At 46.4% G+C, this 23,439-nt stretch overlaps 1 protein-coding gene across 1 annotated transcript in view; it reads right to left on the bottom strand.

Moving 5' to 3' along the window:
• The window catches only part of PRKCH (protein kinase C eta), a 204,805-nt gene that overhangs the window by 16,499 nt on the left and 164,867 nt on the right, over window positions 1–23,439 (bottom strand). Inside the window, exons 11-12 of the mRNA XM_037132418.2 lie at window positions 4,422–4,560; window positions 3,603–3,791 (exon numbers count right to left, since the gene is read on the bottom strand). Of these exons, the coding sequence (XP_036988313.2) occupies window positions 3,603–3,791; window positions 4,422–4,560 (328 nt within the window). The remainder of the gene's footprint in view (window positions 1–3,602; window positions 3,792–4,421; window positions 4,561–23,439) is intronic.

The raw sequence follows: 23,439 nt of genomic DNA, 5'->3' as shown, positions 1-23,439 counted from the left end.
AACCTCTGAACTATGAAAGAATAGTTTAGTCACTCATGCTTGCTTGCAATCTTTCAATGAAGCATGTTGGCACATCAGGTGAAGGCTATTCTCCTTCACATGGTCTCCAGTGTCCCACCCTCACCACTGCCCCACACGTGTGCTCGTTACAGGTCAGCCACAGACTTACTCAGAAGGGCTTCTCCTTCCTCAAGACCACTGCACACGTGTACACCTGACTCCTCTGCAGCCTCAGCTGAAATGTCGTCTCCCCAGCATGGCCTCCCATGACGGCCTAGATGGGTCTGCCTGTTACATACTCTCAAAGCAACTCGGATTTTTTTCTTATTGCATTGTAAGTATATATGTAGTTATTTGTAGAATTTCTTTTTAAACATGTCTCTTCCCACCCCAACGGGACTGTAAAGTCCATGAGAACAGGGATGATGTGTTTTGCTCGTCTCTGCACGCCCAGCTCCTCACACAGCCCGTGAGCACAGCCGTCCTGGGCCGCTCTGCATCGGCAGGTTTCTGTTCCATGAACGGGAGGATCAATACCTATTTGACTACACACCACATGAGTGTCTTCGGTTTAGATAGAGAGCTCCTGAAAAACCACAAACGCAGTTCTCTGCAGGATAAAAATCTAACCCAGCCTCGTGTACAATTTAGCACTTAATGATCTTGATGATGTTGGCGAATTCTTCAAGGACAGGAGGAAGATAATGACACCTCTCAGCACGTTGTAAATTCACTAGTCATGACTCAACAACATTAGTGATTTACTCCTGCATGGTGTGGGCCCCTCCAAAACTGCTTTCATGTGCACCACCCACTGGAAGTGGGCCCCGCAGGCGCCATCCTCCCGCCTCGCGGAGGGTGAGCCCGGGAAGCAGTGGCGGGAGTAGAGCGGGCCTCTCGACTCTCATGTCGTTGTGCTCTCCCCAGTCTGCCACATGTACCTGGTTTGTTCTCTAGGCCGCAGCTTCACCTACCACCCAGGGGTATGGACCCGATGTTTAAGGATCTGCTGTCTCTGAAATTCGGTGTTTGTGTTTCTAATAGTCACCGAGCTCAGTGAAATTAGGGGTAAAGGCAAGTGATTACAATCCAAAACTTAGAAACACGACCTCCTGACAGTTTTTAGGACTATGCAAGACACCACTGAATGGAGTCAACTTTCAACTTTAGAAACTCTGGAAGTCACCAAGCTCACAAAATCCCAGAAAAAAGGCCTGAAGCCTGTATTTTTAAAGAAAGTGGTGTGCCTTCCTCGATCTGGAACTGTACAGCGAAATGCAATCTTGTTACCTGCAAGCCCTTCGTTACCTGGCCTAAGACCGCTCGGTCCTAGCCAGTGCTACTCAAGAGTTACTGCAGCATCAGTTTAGGGCTCAGTCATGCTGTAAAACTGCCGGCCTCTTCCACCAGGAGTAAACTGAGCACACACTGCAGACGCAGATGTTCATACAACCCAGTCATTCCTTCCTAACCTTCTCACTGAACTTTCTTCCGCTGCCACCCCTTAACACTGCTGTGCCCTAGGCCCCGTCCTCTGTGCCCTCTTTAGGTCCTCTCCCTAGTCAATATCTGCTCCCACATTCTCCCTACACGCTGGAGCGATCAGCACCAGCCTCTCCTGAGTTCCAGACCCATGTGATCAACGGCAAGGCGTATATACTTCCTGTATGTCTCCCAGGCCCCTCAGAGTTCCCATGCCCTACACCCCTCTTTCGCTGACCCCTCCCTGCACCTCACACTCTGGGGGTACAGGGCTTGTCACTGCCGGTCTGCAACCATGCACACTACTTCCTGCCTCTGGGCCTTTACACCCTACCGAACCCTTATTTGTTCCCCAGCACCCAGCTCAACTGCTACTTCCTCCGTCTCGTCCTCGTGTCACCCCTTGGGCCACCTTCCCTGTCTTTGCCTCCAGAGACGGCTCTGATTATTTCTCCTTGGCAGTGAGCTAAGTATTTATTTACACTCTCCCCTTCCTACTAGCTTGTGGGCAACATCAGAGGCCCGTCTCTTCACCTTTGGCATTCCCAGCACAAAGCACAGGCCACGCCAAAGGAAGGCATCTGATGCGTATTTGCTGAATTGAATTAAACAGGAATTCTAGTTTACTAATATATCAGTTTCTTCTTCCAGGGTTGCAGACTCATCTCAGGTCAACAGAATAATCATTATTTCTGGTATTATGGCAGTATTCAAATGCAGAATCTTTAAATAATGCTGTAACATTATTATAAACATTATTTCTGGCTTTACTGAATGTTTAATAGGTGACAGATTGATGCTCTGTGGGTAGTAAGTACACAGCATCTAGTAGCTTCCCCTAGGGGCTTATGTTTCTTGTGCAACTGGAAAGGATCCCAGCAGGGAGTGATTTAGGTGCTAAAAACATGGGGCTCTGAGGCTGAAAGATGCTTATTGATGGGAAGTAGAAGAAAAATAGAGAATGGCCAGATGTAGTCTAGCTCAGAACCCTGGACTGGCATCAGAAAAATCTGGATTCTGATCCCAGGCTTTTAAAAAATTTTTGAATTGCTAAAGGACGAACGTATGATTCCACTTAGATGAGGTGCTGTGCACTGCATAGTAAAACCCATAGAGACTAGAAGCAAAATGGTGGTTGCCAGGGACTGGGGGGAGGTAGTGTCTAAGGGGTATGAAGTTTCAGTTTTGGAAGATGAAAAAAGTTCTGTAAATGGATGGTGGTGATCGTTGCACAACCATATGAATGTACTTAACGCTACTGAACTGTACATTTAAAAAGTGTGAAGACAGTAAATTTTATTCCAGGACTGGAGTTCCCATGTGAGAAAATGCAGCTGCTCCACAGGCCTCTTAACCGGAACTCCCAGCACCATCAACACCTTTTGGAAATGAACCAGCTATCTTCATCTTTACTCTCCCCTAAGCACACAGTAGGTGGTAACATACGGTTTTTGAACTCAAATAACATTATAGAACAGAGCCAAACTCCAATGTGCTTTCTTATTTTCAACATAAAGGCATCAATCTATGTTTCTTCCTCATTTAAAATAAGGCTTCCAGTATAATGCCTTACATGCATGCAGAAAAAGACTTTTTCAACATGGTGCATTACCTCACTGTACCTGAATCCTGGGCCTGGTGCCTGGCTTGCGTTAAGGATACAATGGAAGCAAAACAGGTCTGCAGAGGTTGGGAAACCTTTCTTCTCACCTCCCAGCACTAAGGGAAAGGGCCTTTGGTCCTGCTCCTTGCACATCGGCAGCAGAAACACAATCTGTAGTGCAATGCACTGGGAATAGTGGTCATGTGACCCACCACTGCGGTATGTCCTGACCCAAGGGGAGCATCGTACTAAAGCTACAAGTGCTAGAAATACTGGATAGTTGGCAAGCAACACTGTCAACTGCTATCATAGTTGGCTCAGAACTACCTATTGCATAAGAGAGGAAAACAGCCTGAGAGAACTATGGTTCTTTGATTCTACAGATGAAATCCCATATTTCAGTTAAAGCTCATAGCTTATGTTGCACGAGGTATTAAATAGAGACACAAGAATCACGTCTAGCAAGCTGGTTTGCTGCAGGTAGAAAATGGCTACTAGGTAAGTAAGCCAAACTTACAGATTTCAGGATCCCTGTGGCATCTTCATGGAGCCAAGTAGGGTAGACCACTTCGTCGTTCAGTATGGCCTCGAAGAGGTCATCTTCATTCTCTGCCTCGAAGGGCGCGTGACCACAAAGCATCTCATAGAGCAACACGCCCATTGCCCACCAATCTACCGCGGGCCCGTAGAGCATTTCCTGGAGGATCTGTGCAGAGACGGAGGGCGATGTGAGAAGGGCTTTGCATATCTGATTAACACATACATCCTTCATAACTAGAGAAAACAATAGATTATGAAATATGGAAGTAACAAAACTGAGTTTCATGTGTTGACATTCGTGTTTCATTCTATCTCTAGAGAGTGGCCAATTTTCCCTGTGGTCAACTCAAAGGCCAGCTTCTCATCCAGGCGATCAAACATTTGTGGCCTTGGTCATTAGACCAAGGTAATGACACGCATAGATCCGAAACAGAAGGGTTTGGGACTACAGCTACATGAGAGGAAGAGGATGGGCTCGCTCACTTGTATGGAAAAGATTCAAGGGGTTTTGTTTACTTCTGCTACATGGGCCTGGGATGGAAGCACCGAGTAGAGATAAGGGAAAAGTAAATAACTGTGAGTCCTAAAGCCTGAAAGCAACCACAAAGTTTACAAACAACAATTTTTGACTCAGATTCTTATTTAGAGACATTTTCAGCCATCATCCAGCCAAGCGATGACAAAGGAGTGTGGAGGCATCAGCTCTCAACACTGCCCACAAAGCCACGGTGCATGAAAGCAAGCGGGGCATCGCTCATTGGGGTTCCTGTGGAGCTCAGATTTCCACAGCACCCACCTCTGGGGCAATGTAGTCGGGCGTGCCACAGAAGGTCGCTGTGGTGACTCCGTTACAGATCCCCTCCTTGCACATTCCGAAGTCTGCCAGCTTACAGTGGCCCTCGTGGTCCAATAGCACGTTGTCCAGTTTCAGATCTCTGAAAGAAACAAGGAGTGACAGCGGTTAGAGCAGCCGGGTCCCAGACTGTCCATCTGGACAAGCTGGCTCGAGGGGCGGGTGATCAGACCACAGTGGTCGTGCACACACACTTCGAAAAGAACAAACTTTTTTGGGTCATCTAGAGAAAACATTTAGATCAACTCACAAAATTGGCATCAGGGTTCCCTAGATGACGGTTCCACATGAATGGACTGACCACATATAGAATATAGGCTGCCCTTTAGAAAGTGAGGGCAGGATGTGATTTTCCCTGGCTTCCCACTTACCTTGTACCCATCGGTACCCGCCCACCCCGTCCCTCCACTCTGGTGTCTATCTCCACCCACTGGGGTTCACTTAGTGACCACTCACAGAGCAAGTGGCCACCATGTGCCAGGGATCGTAATAGACCATCAAGAGCACAGATGACCTCTATCCCCATGGAACTCAGAGTGTGAGGGTGAGACCAATATTTACTGAAGTATAAGTCTGTGAAGCATGCTTCTGGTTGATCTGGCTCACTACTGTGCCTAGCACAGTGCATGCAGTAAAAACTTGTTCAATATACATACATGTATGTGTGTAAGTGTTCCACATATTATACATAGGAAGGGGGAAAGAAGGAGAGAGGGAGAACCAACTATTGTACAGTACAAGTGGCATGAGAGAAGTATGAGCCAAGTGCTGTGAGACAGATGCAAGAGGGAAGACTCCACAGTAGGGGCGGTCTTCCAGACAGGGAAGGGGTGTTGGAAGGTCAGCGCGGGCAGACGGACGGGGCTGGGGCAGGGAGGCAGGCACGGAGGTGTGATGTGTGGTGAGGCTCGGGAGCTTCATGTGGTACAGTGAGGCAGGAGAGACAGCAAGGGACGCTGGAACCTTCAGATGCAGGGCTAGGGAGGAAAGTTAGGTCTGCAGGATGGAGGGCCCTGAATGCCACGCTAAGGAATTTTGATATTCGGCTATTAGGCAAAAGGGATCCATTGAAGCTCTTTGACTAAGGGAGTAACAGGTTCCCAGCTGAATCAATTCAGAGAAGAGATGTTAAGACCTGAGTTAGGACAGTGACAAATGGATTGGAAAGTGAGAGGTGGGCCAGTAGTGCTTTGGGGAAAACCAAGGTCAATAATGAGGCCTGACAACCCCTTGGAAATGGAGGGGAGAGGACACAGAAATGAGGACTCCTTGCTTCTCTCTCAGATTCAGGGGGTTAGTGGTCATGTTCCTAAGCAGGAAAAGGAAAAACAGGAGTAAGAACAGGGTGTGTGTGGTTGTACCCCAGGTGCACAGGTACCTCAAGGGGCCTAGTGAATTATGGGGAACCCAGGACAAAGGCACTTTCCACACTTCCCCCAACCATAGGAGCCGAGTCCATTTGAGGAAGTGAGTTTCCAGCAGCAGCACTGTTTGGTGAAGGGCCTCCACACAGACAGGCGCACGGCCGGGTACCGAGAAGACTCTGCCCATAAAAGGCAGCACTGCCTAAACCAACCCCACCCCAGCATGGCTCCTAGCACCAGGCACGTTCAGGGGGAGGGAGGCCTGTCGGCAAGGCAGGCTGGAAGAGAGTCCTACAGACTCGCACAATTGCCAGCCTCCTGGCTCACCTGGGCCAGGATAAGAGAAGCAGCCTGGCCTATTGAGTGACGCCTTTATGCTTTGCTTTTCAAGGACCAAAGCATTCAGAGGCAAACCACGTGGGCTTAGCAGTGAGGAGGTGGTTGTGCAGCCAGGAGGGATACTAGGCAATGTCCCTGACCTGGAGGTTTGTAGTCAGCAGCCAGAACGGGGGGCTGCCATGGCCCGACCCCGTGGGACACTGATGGGGTTCCCTTACTGGAGGGTCTTTAGTAGCCACAGCTGACTGCTATTCTGCTCCATGGCCACAGTGGGCACTCATGGCTCTGTCCTCCTGACCCTGCTCTGCGGGCGTGCTTGGCCCAAGGGATGAGGCTGGTGTCTGTCCATGCAGCCTCGGATCACGTTTCAGCTGGAGGAGGTAGGTGACGACAGAACTGGTGGGACTGGTTTCCACACTGTGACCTGGGAGTCTGACCATGCAGATCTTATGAGAGGTCACTGTCAGACACCTGGGACTGAAAACAAAGCCCTGTTTTCCAGGAACCCCGACAAGGGAGGTCCGAGCAGCAGAGTTTCCTTGGCACAGATCAGTGGGCACACACACCAGACTCCTCTCTGCTCCTGGCCGTGGTCCCCTGGGTGTGAGGGGCATGAGGCGAAGGTGTGCCAGGTACCTGTGCATCCACTTCCGAGAGCGAGCCTTCCCCGCCTCTAAACCACTCCCAGCTTCCGCCTCCAAAGTAGCCTCCTGCACGGCTGACTGTTTTCAGTGGGCTGTGACCTGCGGGAAGCCTTTCCTCCCCAACTGTCCCCCGACCCCTCAACAGGAGCAAGACTTATTTAAGCCACGTGAAGGTGGGGTCACAAGATCCCAGGGTGGGGGTCGTGGGAGGCCACCACCAGGAGTGCTGTCTCTCAGTCCTTCACAAGGGGTCTCAGACTCCTGGCTCCTCCAGGGCTGCGCATGCACACGTTACAGGGGCAGGACAAGGGCAGAGGTCGTGTACAGCTCGAGGCCCCAGGGCAGAGCAAGGCTGCGGGGGAGCAGAGCCCTGGGCTGGCGTCGGCAGCCATGGTCTAGCCCTGTGGTCCAGGCCCGTGTGGACCCGTGCCCAGAGCATTCCAACTCTTTCACATTGCCAAACTAGGTGACTGAGTCTGAATTCGCCCGAAGCCGTTATGCCTGCTAAGAGCCCATAAAGCCTATGTGCAGGTAACAGAAACAAGTACTAACAGAAACCCACAATGGGGTAAAAAGCTGACCTGTGATTGCTCAAGAGAGCCTGTGACTAAGCCCAGGTAAGAGGTTCGACTGCTTATTACTCAGCTGCTGTCATGGGTAGTAGCAGGAATTGCTCAGGGAGAGAAAGTGCTTCGCAATCGGCTTTGTCCGGCGCCCGTCACAGTGCCCTCTGTACAGGGTCGCTGCTCAGGAGACAGAACCGAGCAGGGCAGGGGATCCAGCCCACCCTGGGCCCAGGATACCCGAGGGCACAGATGCACCTTGACCCTGACTTCTCAGCCTAATCTTAGACATTCTCAGAACTGCCTGCACCCTGAAGGAAATGCCAGTGCTGGTTTCGCACTGGATACGACTTAACAGGGCAGAACCTTCAAATTGGATCCTAAGGGGGTTTGATTAAGAACTTGATATAATCCTAGGCTATATCCTCAGTCCAGATAGTTCACGCCTCCACTGTGACGTCTGTCCTGATGTCCCCAGGCACTCCGCTCTGTCCCTGGAGTGCCCAGTTCCCCTCTGTGTGACAGCACACTCTGCACTGTATTCTAGAAGGCTCTGGCTGAGCACCTGTCTTCCCACTTAGCTGGGGCTGAACCTCATTCCGCCCTCGCTTCAGCTTGGTCCTGGCCAAAGGTACTAATCGGAGTGAGACGCAGCACTTCATGAGCTGCCCTGGCCAACTGAGAGCCTGCCTTGTTTTTAGGGAAAAGTAAGAAATTCTATAAACCCACTGAAGGCTTTGCTCCAAATTATTGTGCTTAACTTAGAGAAAGCCATGTGCCTTCCCCCTTATAGATGGATTTCAGAGGGAAAAGAAGAATTCTGAAATCTAGGTTCAAATTCTTTGCTTTAGTGACCCTGCTCTGGGAGAGGCGATGAGAGAGAGGGGAGCCCAGTACCCGCCCTGGCGCGCACGCAGGTGGGAAAGAAGCATGCTGAGAGGATTAGTCAAGCAGGCCCAGAGTCTACAGAGCCATGTATGGCCATGGTCAGTGTCTACATGAAGGATAAATTATCTTCATTAGAAAAAAAAAAAGCAAAAATCACCCTGAGACCTCCTGACTTTTAAATATCCAGATGTCCGTTTTGGCTTTCGAGTTCTTCCGCCTCCTATGCCAATGGGTAACTCAGCAGCCAAACTTCACAAGGCCACACAGTGAAGATTACAAGTTCACACAGGGCAGAAGCTCAGATCCCCAAATGCCTAATATGTGGTTACGGGCTCATTATTCATTAGGTCATTGGGCACCGATATTTAATAGCTGCTATGCCTTTTGTCATGCAAGTACGGAAGGGCAGAAAGAGTTACTCTATCCTGTCAGGCTTCCCGAAAGGCTCGTTGTCGTGGCTGGGTAATCAGGGTTACTTAAAATGCCCACGGTGGTTTCAGAGAGGGTTCCCAAGTGGCTGAAGACAAAGGAAATGCAGCAACTGTATTTATTTTGTTTCCACTCGGAGCTGCTGCAGGAGTCACGAGTGATGAGAGTTGCCCCGCACGGCTCACTGGCCTGGCATTGGTGACTCTTCCAAAAGGAATAAAGGAAACTAAGCTGAGAGCTGGCTCCCCCAACAACAATGAATCCATGAGGCTATTCAGTAACTATTTTTAATGTATTTGTAAACGTTTTATAACGGAAAAGTTCACACGATACGAAAGCACAGACCCCTGTGGTGCTCGGGCGGCCCGGGCGGTTCTCGGGGGAAGCCTGGCCTTGTTTCACCTGCGCAGTCACTGTCCTGGGCCACCTTTTCCGCCTTTGGAAGCAAATCCAAGATACAAAATCATCTCATCTGTAAATGTGTCAATGTCTGAATCTAAAAGACAACAATGCTTTAATGAAGTATCATTTTCACATCAGTTACGTACAATTAATATACTATGTAAGTATATTGTTTTTGTCTCTCTGCTCATTTGTGTGTGTGTATCCAGAGAACAACAACAACAACAAAAAAGCTTCTATGGATAATAATAGTGTCATCAGTAACCAACATGCAGTGAATGTTACCAAATGCCGACGGCCCTGTCCACATTCTTTTATCCTCAGAACAACCCTATGACATAGGATCTATGCCAACATAACTTACTCAGAGGGAAGTCCAGGGTTTGAACTCAGTTCTGCTCAGTGCCGCTGAGGCCTGGGCGCATAACCCACTACAGAGGCACTCTCCCTTCTACGTGGTGGTGGCCAGTGGCTAATGCTCCTGGTAGACTTTCCTGAGAGCACTTCACCCATTAAAGCAAGAACCATCTGAGAATCAACAGATAACCTCAAGATTGAACTGTGACAAAGGGAACATTTTTGTTCCCATTACTATGAAATACATAATTAAAATTCTGCAAAATTTTTTTTCTTGCTTTTGTGCACGGAGAAGAAATTCAATGGATTGTATACAACCCTGAAAGGTACAGGAATGGGTAGTGTTTAGCAAGTCTCTCTGGTGGTTATATACTCGGAAGATAATTCTCTGCCCTCATCTAAGGAGTAGAGCCTGCCATGTAGGCAAATGTTAAGACGCTGCATTTGCTGAGAGAGTGACTTTGAATTATAATCTTTATTTCAAAGCAAAACCATTCAGGGCTGGCTTGTGTTTTGAGAATGTCTGAATTTATACAAACTTGAAATTTTTCAAAGCAAAAAGATTATTAAATTGGTAAAAAGATTTTAGGAAGTCACAAAACAGCAAAAGCTTAAAATCTGGTTTTATCATGTTAGTTGGCAGTACCAGCCGCGTATTACCTAAGACAAGGCATTCACCCCTTCACCCACCCAGCAAATCTCTGAGCATCATCTGTGAGCCAGGCAACGTGCACGGGGCCCAGAACACTGAAGGAGACGGGACAGACAGCAGGAGCCTGGTAGTGCAGGGGCGGTGAGGATTCCAGTCTTGAGCCCCAGAGGAAAAGAGCAACCACTGGAAAATCTTACACAGGGGAGGGATGGTGCTGATTTGTGAGTTTACGAGCCTCCAACTACAACAGGAATAACAGATCAGAGGGGCTCAGATAAGATTCCAGCTGAGAAGCTCTTGGAACACTCAGAAAAGAAATCGTGCCCTGAGCTGGGGTGGGTAAGGTGAAGAGCACTGGGTGGATCAGGAACTACATGGGACAAAAGTAATGGGATTTAGCAACAGAAGAATATAGGGAATAAAGGGAAGAAGGTATGATGAACTTTTATTGGCTCACGGAATTTATTTTAGACATACTGAGCCATGTTGTAGACCTCCAAGAGGAGATGTTTAAGAGGCAGCTGGATGTTCATGGCTGGAACTCAGAGGAAAGGCTGGATGGAAGATGTACACATTTAAGAGACATTAGTGGGTGTGGATGAGCTCACCTGCGGAGAGGGAGTAGACCAAGAAGAAAAGGCCTGGGGAGTATCCTGAGGATAAGATCCCTCGTTTTTTTCGCAAGGAGACCAGAGGCCCTAGTGATTCATGGTACCCTGAATGCAGAGCATAACCCAGTGCCCGGGGATGCAGGGACCCAACTCTTTCACCTCTATGTGGGTCATCCACAGTCTTGGTAAGGCTTAAAAGGACCATAAAATGTTAACCTTTTGCATTCAAACTTGTCTAATGGATTGTTTCTAGGTTAAGCTCAGGACCGCTGCCACAGGACATGATGCTGTTGTGATGGTCTATCTTTTTTTTTGTTTAAATGTTCTATTTATTTTTAGAGAGAGGGGAAGGGAAGGAGAAAGAGTAGGAGAGAAACAGCAATGTGCGGTTGCCTCTCACGTGTCCCCTACTGGGGGCCTGGCCTGGAACCCGGGCATGTGCCCTGACTGGGAATTGAACCAGCAACCCTTTGCTTCACAGGCCCGTGCTCAATCCACTGAGCTACACCAGCCAGGGCTGATTATCTATCTTAAGTATTTTATTTTACAAAGATGTTTGTTGCTGCATCACACATAACAGCATAATTTGGAAACAAGCTAAATTATTTATTAATAGGGGAATGGCTAATTAAATTATGGTAAATCCATGACAGAATTTTATGAAAGCTCCTAAAATTTTAGGGACTAAAGTATAAAAGAATATTTACAATAGAATTTTTATCTTTTGAGAATTATTTCTCTTCTGATTATACAAGTTATATTTTCACTGTGTTAAGTTCAATCAGTCCTAAACAAATTATGGAGAAAACAATGACAAGTTCATAGCCCTCCAAACTTTTCAATGCTACATGATATTATAAAGTGACTTGCTTTTATCATTTAACAAATATTTTGGGTACATTTCTACATCTTACAGATTTGTTTCATTCTCTGTAATGATTACATAAAATTCTATTATAAAGTTGTACCACAATTTAGGTTGTTTCCAATATTTTGCAACTTCAAACAATGGAGTAGTGAAAATTATTTATGCACTTGTAATAGTGTTTATATAGGATACACTTTTAGAAGTGGGAATGCTGTGTCAAAGGGTAAAAATGTTTAAAACTTAAATAGATATCGAGCAACTGCCCTCTAAGAAGTTTGCACCAATTTATACTCCTGCCATAGTGTACGAAAGTGTGCTATTTGGTTTTCTTATCCATCTTAGATATAATCATCCTTATATCCTTGCCAATTGGCTAGGGAAAAGTGATCTCAGTGCTTTAACTTCATTTCTTAATTATTAATGAGGTTAAGATTTAAAAAATATATGTTTAAAGGCCATTTGTATTTCTTCTGTTACCTATTCATGTGTTTTACCCATTTAAAAAATTATCTAAAAAGGAAAATTTGAGTTATCTTTTTGATTATTTTTAAGAAGCTCATTACATATTATTTTTTTTATTCCTTACATATTATGAATAGTAGAAATTTGTTATATTGGTTGAGAATAGTATTGGCCAGTTTGTTTCAAAGATCTGTTTATGGTAAAACTTTCATATAGTCAATATATTGTTTACCTGGGGAGACTTTCTGTATAGTCAAACCTATCAATCTTTTGGTTTCATGACATATTTGTAGGCTGAAACAATTCTAAGTGAAAAAGCAGGATATAAAGTTATATTTTCAATATTCTCTTAATTATGTTATAATTAGGGGTTGAGGAAAGGAAGAGAGATGGGAAGCAAAAGGGACGGGTGGGAAAAGATAAGAGAAAAATATTAAAAATCTATTTCTAGGTGATAGGTTTATGAATGACTTTTCCTTTATTGAATTCCTGTAAATTTTTATAGGAATTGTGTAATACTGTGATACCAGGAAAAAGTTGTTAAAATATATATGTATATATTTCAGCTTTAAGTCTTTTTTTGGAGGGTTTCTGTACCTTTTAAGGGCATAATTCCAAGGAAGATGTCTGAGGATAATGATCCACTGGTAGGAATGAAAAAGGTTTGTTTTGAAACCCCATCTGCAAGGACATGTTGATAAAAATCACTTTACTGGATTAGGGAATCCAAACATTTGTGGACTCAGAATTCTAGACCTCTGTCACAAGCTCATTTTTCACCAGGGAAATTATCTGAAGTGCCTACCGTGCACATATCTGTCACGGGCATTTTCAGAAGCCCTGTGATGTGTCCTGTAGTCTGAACCAACTTAAGCACAGCTAAGAAAACCATCAACAAAATGAAAAGAAAACCTACCTTTCAGCAGTGATATGTCTGGTGAGGAGTTAATGTGCAAAATTTATAAAGAACTGAAGACAACTCAAGACTGGAAAAACGAACAATCCGATTAAAAAGTGGGCAGAGGACCTCAGTAGACACTTCTCCAAAGAGGACATACAGATGGCCCACAGATGTATGAAAAGATGCTCAGTATAACTAATCAGAGAAATGCAAATCCAAATCACAATGAGATACCACTGCACACATACCAGAATGGCCATCATCAATAAACCAACAAACAAGTGTTGGCGAGGTTGTGGAGAAAGGGGAACTAGACAGAGGCAACCACTGTGGACAGCAGTGTGGAGTTTCCTCTAAAAATTAAAAACTGAACTGCCTAGGACCTACTAATTTCACTTCTGGGATTATATCTGAAAAAACCCCAAAACTCTACTTCAAAAGAATATGTGTACCCCTATGTTCATTGCAGCACTATTTACAATAACCAAGATATGGAAGCATCCCGAGTGCCTAATCCATAAATGAGTGGATAAAGCTGTGGTACATACATACAATGGAATATTACTCAGCCATAAAAAAGAATGAAACCTTACTATTTGTGATAGCAGGGATGGACCTAGAAGGTATTATGCTAAGCAAAATATGTCAGTCAGAGAAAGAAAAATACCATATCATTTCAATTATATGTGGAATCTAAAGAACAAACTAAAACAAAAATAGAAGCAAACTCACAGACGTGGAAGACAGACTGACAGCTGACAGAGGGGAGGGGAACTGGGGGACTGGGTGAAAAAGATGAAGGGATTGAGAAGTACTGATGGGCAGTTACAGAACAGGCACACAGATGTCAAGGCCATAGGGAATACAGCAAATAATATCCCAACAAGAATGTATAGGGCCTGGTGGGTACTTGAAACATCAGGGGGACCGCTCTGTAAAATAATGATTTTTCTAACCACTATGCTGTAAATCTGAAACTAATACAGAATATTGACTGGAGGCTGTAATGTAAAAAGAAAAAAGAAAAAAAAAAGAAAGTGAGGTTCCCACCGAAAGAAGCAACATTCCTAATTATTAAATGGGGTTCCCATGTCATTTCTCTTCATAGAGTGACATTTTATCTGGTGTTTGCAAGGCTGATCTATTGAAACATCTGCTTAATAACTAATATATGAAACATGAATGTTTATTGTTATGAGGTTGAATGCAAAATAACTCATTTTCTAATGAGTGGAGAAATTAAATAAAATAGTTTCCAACCCAGAAAGGACTACCAAGGCTCCTCTGAGGCTTTCCCCCACCCTTTTATGTTTCTTCCCAACAGCTACTTGAGATGGAAAAAGGACCATAAATAATAACTATGTGAGTCTGGCTATTATACCCCCTTTACAATGAGGCCAGGCACTGTTCTTTACCCAGTTCTGGTGTTTGATGCACTGGAAGTACAGGTAGCCTGTTTCCCCCTTCACCACAGTGGATGCCCAGGACCAACTTAACTCAAGCAAAGGGAATGAGAGATCTCCCCTTGTCTTGTCTTACAGCAGGAAAATAATGTCCAAAGAAAACATTCGTTCACTCTCCGAACAAATGCAGGATGCAATGAATATGATTCAAGTCCTCAGTGTGCAGATCATACCTCTCCTAGGACCATCAAATGAATGAGCCATCAAGCTGACAGTTGAGCCTTTGATACATATTTTTTCATCCCACTCCCCACTACTCCCACAGGAGGGTTGAGATTCCCTAGCTGAAGTGGCACAGATTTATTTAGCAGCTCCTTACAGTACTTTTATTTTGTGGTTGCCAAGAAAATCTCTCTCTGCCTCTCCTTGCCAAAATGCTTCCTACTTGATACCTGGCAGCGTCTGGCGTGCAGATGCACTGAGAGAGTGAGGATGGAGGGCCTCAGACAAGAACAAGGAGATGACAGAGTGGGGTGGCTAGGGGCCTCCTGACCATCAGGCCCGGCTCCAACCCAGAGAGGATGCTGGGGCCAACAGCACACTTCAACTTGATAGTCCAGGGGGGATAAGGTGGTGGACAAGCTAAAGCCTGCTTAACTCCTCAGGCTCCCCCAGTGCAGACAGGAAAAACACCTGCTGGGCCAGCTTTGCTTCTTGGCCGCAGGAATCCAACAAGGAAATGGAGGATCTCCTACAGCAAGACCACAAATAGGATCAGAGAGTCACTGGGGATTCTAAGAGCCTGCAAGCCAGGGCCAGGACAGATGCAGAGGAGGTCCTTCACTGGCTGGTTGCTTGCAGGGTATTTGCATGAAGATGAAGGAAGGAAAGATATCCGAGGAAGAAGAATCAGAACATGGCTCCCTCTCAAGCAACACGAGTTCAATGACAATTGGGGCAGCTGTGGAGTGGGGATGGGCAAGGGCAGACGGATCCCACACCAGGCTTGTGTTGGACACACTGCACCAACGACAAGTTCATCCAGACAAATTGGCTTAAGCGTTAGAGGGCACATAGCCCTCTGGGGCTAAAGGCCAGCCAGGCTGTCCCTGTGATTGTTGCAGGTAGATAGATGCTGTGGCTCTTGTCCTCAGACAGGGAAGCCAGATGATTGAGCTATCAATGCAAACAGACCAACAAGTGAAGGGACAATGAGACATCACGCCCTGTCTAGCTATGGCTAGTGCCCTCCAAGGAGGCCCAGGGACCTTCTGACACAGAGCACTAGGCCCTGTCAGCTCTCAGGCTGGTTCCCAGGAGACATTTCATTGGGAGGAAATAGTAATGTCCTCATTTTGCCAGGGTCAGAACTTCTTTTGGACTTGGAGAAAACAAGCAGCAAAAGTTGTTGCAGCCATTAGCTGTCCAAGAAGGCAGCCTTGTGTAACATGTGAAAGGGGATGTGGGTACTGCTGGGAAGAGGTGATGAGGAATGACTTACGCCAGGAAGAAGCAGAGTTCATAGCACAACTTCAGGAAGAGATAAGCAGGCTGCTTTCGGCAAACAGCTAAACACAAATGTTTGCCAGCATTAGTAATGCCTTACGTAATATTGGAGGGGAAAGGGGGGGAGAGGGAAGCAGAGGGAGCCTTCTAACTTGAACCAGAATTTTTGGCCACATCAGCAGGTCTCACCTGGTTACCTCCTATGCCATTGGAGATTAAACTGGAACCATGCAAACAGAAGTGTAAGAAACCCAGGAGGAGACCTGTACTTCACAACCACTCCCAGACCTTCAGAATCACCCGCCTCACATTTTAATTCTGTATTATACTGGGTGTTGTTTTGTTCTCTGTTTCACTTCAAAAGGATTGCTTTCTCCAAACAGACTACAAACTCCAAGGACAGGCCTTGCATATTTAGCAGGTCACTTCCAGAGCACCAATCACAGGCAAGACAGAGTACAGTGACAGACATCTGAATCTCTTTCCAAGGAACTTAATTCACCTTCTCCTATTGCTGAACATATCATAGCAAAAAGGGCAAATGACATCGAATTCTGCCTAAGAAATTCCCTTCAGGAGAACGCACTGCTACTTCCTGAGCCCCCACCCATTCTGTCCCCAGCACTTAGTCTTGCAACCAAAGAGCCCAGGTTTCCTGACAGCCATTTAGTTGTTCACTTTTAAAATAGTTGAGTATTTATATGTGGAGACATTGTCCAAAGACTGTCCAATTCTATGTAGTAGTACTCTTATTAACAAGGGTAACCTAGCAAATGCATAAGTAATGGTCATCATAACTTCCTAAGATCTTTAAAAGTCAACAGAATTCTTCACAAATCAGGGGGGATTATTTTTTAGCTTAAGTGTCTTCTTTTGTGTATAGAAAGTATCGCCAAATTTGTAAGCAAAAGTAGCAGATGAACACACCTTTTGGGAGACTAATATTCTTCTTGCATTAAATGCTACAAAAGCTGTATTATTTCCCTATCAGCAAAAACCTGCTAACACCACACAGCCAAGTGCTTTAAGATTTTTAGACGAATCAGACCAATAGAGAATATATACAAGCTTTGTAAATCCTAAATAACTAGTGTAAGCTTTCGAGTTCGGGGTAGGTCAGTCTATTACTGGGCTGACTTTGTTTAGTTTATAAACTGCTCTGTAGGAAACAGGGCGAGGAGCCAAAGGGGGGTGGTCATACAGGGCCACAACCAGCATTGAGTGAAATGTCCCCAGAACTGGGTAAGCTCCATCAGTCACAACATCTTTGTCTCCTCCCCTTATTTTTGCTAAGACCAAATTCTGAAGCATGAAGATATAGGAACTAGAATCTCTATCAACAGCCCTGTTCAGTACAATGAGAAAAGGTAGGTTTAAGTTACGGTTCAGGCAGTTCCACCCGGGTCTGTCCAATCCAGTGCCAGGCAGTTCATCAGCAACTTATTCTTTCAAGCAGAATCAACTGAACGAGGACAAGGAAAGTCACAAGAGGCTGCTGCTACTGATACAACACTTGTGTTTGGAGAAATTTATTGCTCTTCTGGGGAACTGAAATTCTCCAGAAATAAAACACAGAATTCCCAGGAAGTGGTGCAGTCACTGTACCTCCCAATGCACTCAAATAAAGTTCAACTGGAACAGCTAGTCCTCATTATCTACCTGCTCCTGCCTAATTATTTATTATAAATATTATAAACTCAGAAGTGGATATCACTTAAGCATTCAGCGATGTGATAAAATCTAGATCCTGTAAGCCACTTTTGGAAGGTATTTTTAACTTTTCACCATTAAAAAAATACCACGGTAAATGGAGATGTCTTTTCAATGTGTCCAAACCTATTAATATTGTTTTAATCACGTGTTCTCACAAGTGAGCAGGCACCTCCAAGTCCATGCTTACATTTAAGAATGTCTATGAATGCCCCGCACTGGTGGTCACCTTCCTTTATCACTGGAGTAGTCAAAGGAAGGGCAGACAGAGAATGCAACTTGCAAACTTTTGGCTCAGGCTGCTGTTACTTTATGATTCTTATTTTTTCAACTAACAGGTGATCTCCATGAGGAGAGGTGCTTCTCTATTTTCACTTTTATATCTTTATATTTTTGATTTCCCTGTGGTGCCTATCGCAGTGCACTGCACATAGTAGGCCCTTAATAAATGGCTGTTAATCCGAATAGCAAGTATCCCCTCTGCCATCTGGCGTAGGTCTGGTTCTGAGACCCCAGTGAGGTTGGGTTAGGGAAGGCCTGGGCGGGGTTCTGACTTGTGCTGGGACCCTGGCACCCGTCTGGGACCTCTGGCGCCAACACGAAGCTGGTGTTGCTGCTGTCTTGGGGATGACCTAGCATCAGCACAGCTCCCGAGGAAACTGTGGCTTTGGACAAACTCTCAAGTCTACACTACTCCAGCCACTAGTCCTTCAAGACTAGTCTAGAACCAAAATGATTCCAAGAGATACCAGAAAGGAAAATTTGCCCTGTTTGCTGACGCCTGTTCATGTTTGGCTAGGGAGTGAGAACAAGCTTTGTCCCCATAAAAAAAGGGTATGAAAAATTATGTCAACTGCCTAAACAGGATTTACATGAGCTTAACTGGCTATTACAGGACACCGTGAACCTTGGAGTGGCTTCTGTCATTAAAACAGTGACTGGGAGCCAATGGCACAGGGAGCAGGCAGGCCAGCTGAGTGCAGCTGGGCAGTGGGTGCAGTGGTGGACTGTAGTGTGCACGCTGGCATCTCAGTGCATCTGGAACCTTCTGATGGACACACACCCCTCCCTCTCTGCAGAGGCAGCACAGGGGTCAGGTGGACAAGCTGGAATATTGTTTTTTATCTGGGGCACTATCTGGTCAGTTAGTCAAGGGGCAAGAATACTTGTTCGGAGCCAAAAAGCAGAGATTCTAGCCTCAGCTCCGCTACCTTGTTCAGCCTCAGTTTTCTCATCTGTAAAAGGATGGGACCGATTGATATCCCTTCCCCACTTTTCACATCTATTCAATCCTGATGATTCCTCCTCCTGATTGAGTTTAAAGTCAGGCAACACCTCTCCACCGCACTGCCGCAGCCTCCATTCATCTCCCATGGAATCCCACCTGAATCACTGTATTTCCTAAGTTGTTGCTCTACTTTTTCATTCTCCATGATGGACCAGTTGCTTTTTGTGAAATTTTTAATTCTTAAATGTTTGAATCTTGAAAAGGCTCCCTTCTGGCTTTTGCACCTGTAATGCCCCACCACGGGGTCTCTGCCTGCCTCTCCAGCCTTATTTCCTTCTCTACTGCTCTCCACCTGCTTCAGGTCCCCAAATGAGCATCGTGCACGCTCATGGACCTCTCTGCCCTCACGCATATCCTTTTGTGCCTAGTGCAGTGCTACTCTGAGTGTGGTCCTTGGACTGGCACTTCCCTGCAAACTACTACTGATGTGCAGTGAGTAAGTAGAAATAAAGTAAGTAGAAAAGGAATGAATGAATGAAAATGAAGCACGCAGCAACGAAATAAATAAACTGAGAGCAAGTGTTTAGAAACTTTTATAACTACTTTGCAGAGATTTTATGTCTGTTGAATCTAATAAAAATTGGGGCTTTTATTTTATGTCTTTTTAAAATTTCATTTTTCTAGTAACTCACTTTTATGACATCTTATAAAAGCACGGGCCTAAGTGGATGAAAAAGGAAAGAGCCCACTGGTTTACCACCACATGTAGTCTGAGGAGCTCTGGCCAGAGCCTCCTTCCTTCCTCTCTCCAGGACGGCCAATTCCGGTCTCACCGAAGTCTCTGTCTCGGAAGCCTCCTGTATCCCTTCCTAGGACAAGCCTGATGTCTCCCCTCCGTGTTCTGATGGTGTCTGGTGCAGACTTCTAGGTACAGCTGTGACTGCTGATTTCCCCCTACGTGTTTCCCATGCTTACGTCTGCTCTCGTAAACTCGAACAAGGTGCCTGGCACAGGTCTCGGTGTGCAGTTAAGCACTGATTGAACTGAAGATGCCCCCTCTGGTTTCGTGCCCTAAACTCTGGTTGCATTCATCCATACGCCCCTTGAGTGTAAAATCCTTCTGGCCTGTGCATCTCCTTGGTGTTCTGTACAGAATGGGCACAGAGGAAATGAGGAAGAAATGATAAGAATTGCTTTCTGACTGGGTGGTGAATTCTTTCTGTCACCCATCCAGTTGCACTGCTCCTCTCTAGCCCTCAGTCTGGTCCTAGAGTTAATATATAAAAGAGTCAGACTTTCAGGTCCTAGGACTAGTGACTAAGGTGAGTGCCTGATGACTGAGCACCCTTACAGCAGTGTGACCAGACGAGACAAATCGCCCCTGTGCAACTTGCGTAAAATTGAAAGGTCAGTCAAGGGAGCAGAGAAATGAGATTCCTAAAATTTTTGATCAAGTTGAAAAGTTCATTTGATTTAAAAAAAAAAAAAAAAAAGGCATTTCATGGAAAACTCCAAAGCCGGAAGAGATTGAATATTACATAAGAAACAACTTAAAAGTCCAGAAAATCCTTCAAGCACAAGTTAAGAACGTGATTCCTATCATATGGAACTAACTTCTTTTTGAAAGTTGGTAAGTCAGACTGTTCCCTGGGAAATGGTTGGTCGGTTCCCTGTGTCTTCCAGAGGCGGCGCCTTGGGACCCCATTTCCTGAATCTCAGCCTCTTGGGTTCTAATCTTAGATTTTCCCCTCTGAAGCCATGGAAAAATCCTCTCTCCTTCTCTCTGCCTTAGGGTCCTTCCTTTAAAAAGGGGCGACGTGACCACCTGCCCATGTACAGGACGCAGGGCGTGACCTCATCCCAGGGCGGTTTGATGCATGGGGCCAGGGAGCCTGGGCCAACTTGGAAAAACAAGCAAGCCCCAGAGACAGCACAAGTGATTTCCCCACATTGGAAAAGAGAGTCTATTCCTCACTCAAATTAGGAAGCAGAGAATTAGCTGATGAAAAAAATAACCAAAATTTAAGATCTAGGAAAAGTGAATTATTTTGAAAACAGAACATGTTGACCTACTCTGATCTGCACAATGTATAAGCAACCGAGTCCCCCACACTGAGACAGACCCCGTCCTCACTCTGAGCTTTAGGGCTGCTTCAAATGGCATTTTATCTGCCCACAGAGGGACTGGATCCCGTTGACAAAGATGCGAACTTGACATTTTTCGTCTGGGTTACGTGACACATTCTGGGGCAGGAAGGTGGTTGGTCTCTGCTCCTGGAGAATTCCGCAGAGGCAGACAAAGTCACAAGCGCCAGGAGGCATCGGTGACAGGTCTGATGCTTCCTCTTCTGTAAACAACATTTGTACCGTCCTGTTGGCACACGTCGGGGAGGCTGTGGGCTTTGTAGTTTGTGCCACAAAGGAGCCGAGACAGCCTCCAAGCCATTGTTTGGGGGACGCCCTTTCTTTCTTGCGCACCTCAGAAGGCAAGCAGCTTCCTCTGCCCTGCCAGGTCCTCCAGAGAGCAGGACTCAGAGCCATCAGAGGGGTTCTGCCTGTTCTGGGATGGCAACTGCCCCAGCAACTCCTGGCTGGCTGGAGCCAAATGTGCCAGGAGTGGGTGGCCTGGGGAGGCACCCTTTCCTGAGAGAGTGGCACGTGGCCTGCCATCCTAGGAACACACAGGGCGGGCTATGCAGAGGGCATTTTGGGGGAGGCGGCTACCCGCCCAGGACACTGGCTCACCTGCCTGGCGTTGGCTTTCAGGAACAGAGCCACAGGTTTGATCATTCTACTTCCTGACCAAGTGGAGACAGCTAAGTACCCCAACTGCTGGGATCAAGAACCCATTGGAAATGTGAAAAAGGAGAGCTGATGGTTATTATTAGCACTGGCTCTGAGTCACTAAACCAAAGCTAAGGTGAGAGTTCACTGGGTGGCAACAATGTCTGCAGGTAAAACTCCAAGACAACTCAGAATAGTTCTTCTCGAGTCTCTCCCCACGGCCAGTGTCTCCTTCGTGGCTCCTCCTCCAGCGCCCGCCCCCAAGGGGTAGGCATGTCCTCAAGGTTGTGCTCTTAGCCCTTGCCTAGGCTCATTTCTAGCACTACTACTAGACCATATGGCACCTTTGTACAAATTAGAAAAAGACACCCCTTTCTCAAGACAACTGCTGGAAGAATTTCTAGTCTTTATATGAGTCTTCAGTGGCTGCGACGCAGTGGTACCCTCTCGAGTTGTTCGGTGCTATCTGCCCAGTTGTGAGCTGCTCTGCTTAACTCTCTACCTGTGCAGTTCAGTTCCATGGATTCCAGTATCACCCTCCACAGGTGGCTCCCAAATCTAAATTTCTACCCTGACACCCCTGTCCAGAGATCCGGACCTGCACGAGAAGTTAGGAGTGAACTGCTTTGGGGTCATAGCCACTGGGGGCGTTTCAACCCGTCACACACAAAGGATGTAAACTGGACTTGATCGAACCGCTGTCTTCCCTCGGCTACAAGCTTTAGCATTCTCCACCGGAAATCTTGGAATCATCGTTAAGGCCTGCTCCTTGGCCCCCACAGCCAGTTCGTTACAGAGGCCTCTCAGCTTCGCCTCCACGGTATCACTCCCACTCCTCTTCTCCTTTGTCTCCCCCCTCGCCCCCCATCACTGGCTTGCTTCAAACTGTGACTCTTCCTTGCTTGATTTATTAATATTTTAAGGCCTCCTACCTGAACTGCAGGCTTCCCTGCTTGCTCCTCTGCACTCTGGTTAACACATTAATTTCCTGTTAGTCTTTTTCTCAAAAACGTTTGACAGGCAAACAAAGCCAAGTGTCCTAGCCCTGCATTTAAAACCATCCCCATGCTCCCTCCACCTCCCTTACTGCCACTCCCCTGCACCCCCAGCCACACAGAGTCCTCAGGATTCCCTAGCAGGGACACTGTCTTGCCTCCCTGCCTCTGTCCCTATTGTTCATCTACCTGGCCTGTAACTTCCTATTTGGCTATGAACTGAAAACCTGTGGCTCAAATACCAGCTCTTCTTAAAAGCCTCCCTGACCCTGTGCATCAGAATGAAGAACTTCCTTTTCTGTACTCTCTTTGCACTCTTTTTATATCTGACTTTGGGCATTTATAGCGCCCATCTTAAATGATCAATTTATGGATGTGCTTGGAGCCCCCAACAGACTAAATCCCTGAGGGCAAGGATCTGATTTATATAAATAAATCTTTTTGGTCTTCCGAGCCAAACCCAGCAAGTGCTAGGGACATGCTGAATGAGTGACTTAATGGTAGGGAAGTCCCCTCATGGTCAAAGCAAAGCTCTACACAACTTCACAATGGTCTACTCTGAGCCGGCCTGGTTCACAGTACCAGCCGCACAAGGGCAAATGAGTACACTGCAGTGTGTCAGGCGGGGGTGAAGGACACTTTCCAAACCCAAAAGTCCATTTAAAACAAAGACATATTTATGCCATAACTCACAACCCACATCAAATGCAATTCCTGGAAACCGCGAGCTCTGGCAGGGGGCCAGGCACTGTGGAGGAGGGTTGGCAGCATTTGGGGCCTCTTTCTGGAGTCCCCTTCTGCCCCCTGCCCAGCTCTCGGGACCCTGGACTAGCCCAGCTCCACCAGCCACGCTGA

Source organism: Artibeus jamaicensis, unplaced genomic scaffold, assembly GCF_021234435.1.
Source record: "Artibeus jamaicensis isolate MK-2021 breed Jamaican fruit bat unplaced genomic scaffold, CSHL_Jam_final contig_851, whole genome shotgun sequence".
NCBI lineage: Eukaryota > Metazoa > Chordata > Mammalia > Chiroptera > Phyllostomidae > Artibeus > Artibeus jamaicensis.
This window is presented reverse-complemented; position numbering and strand designations above follow the sequence as displayed.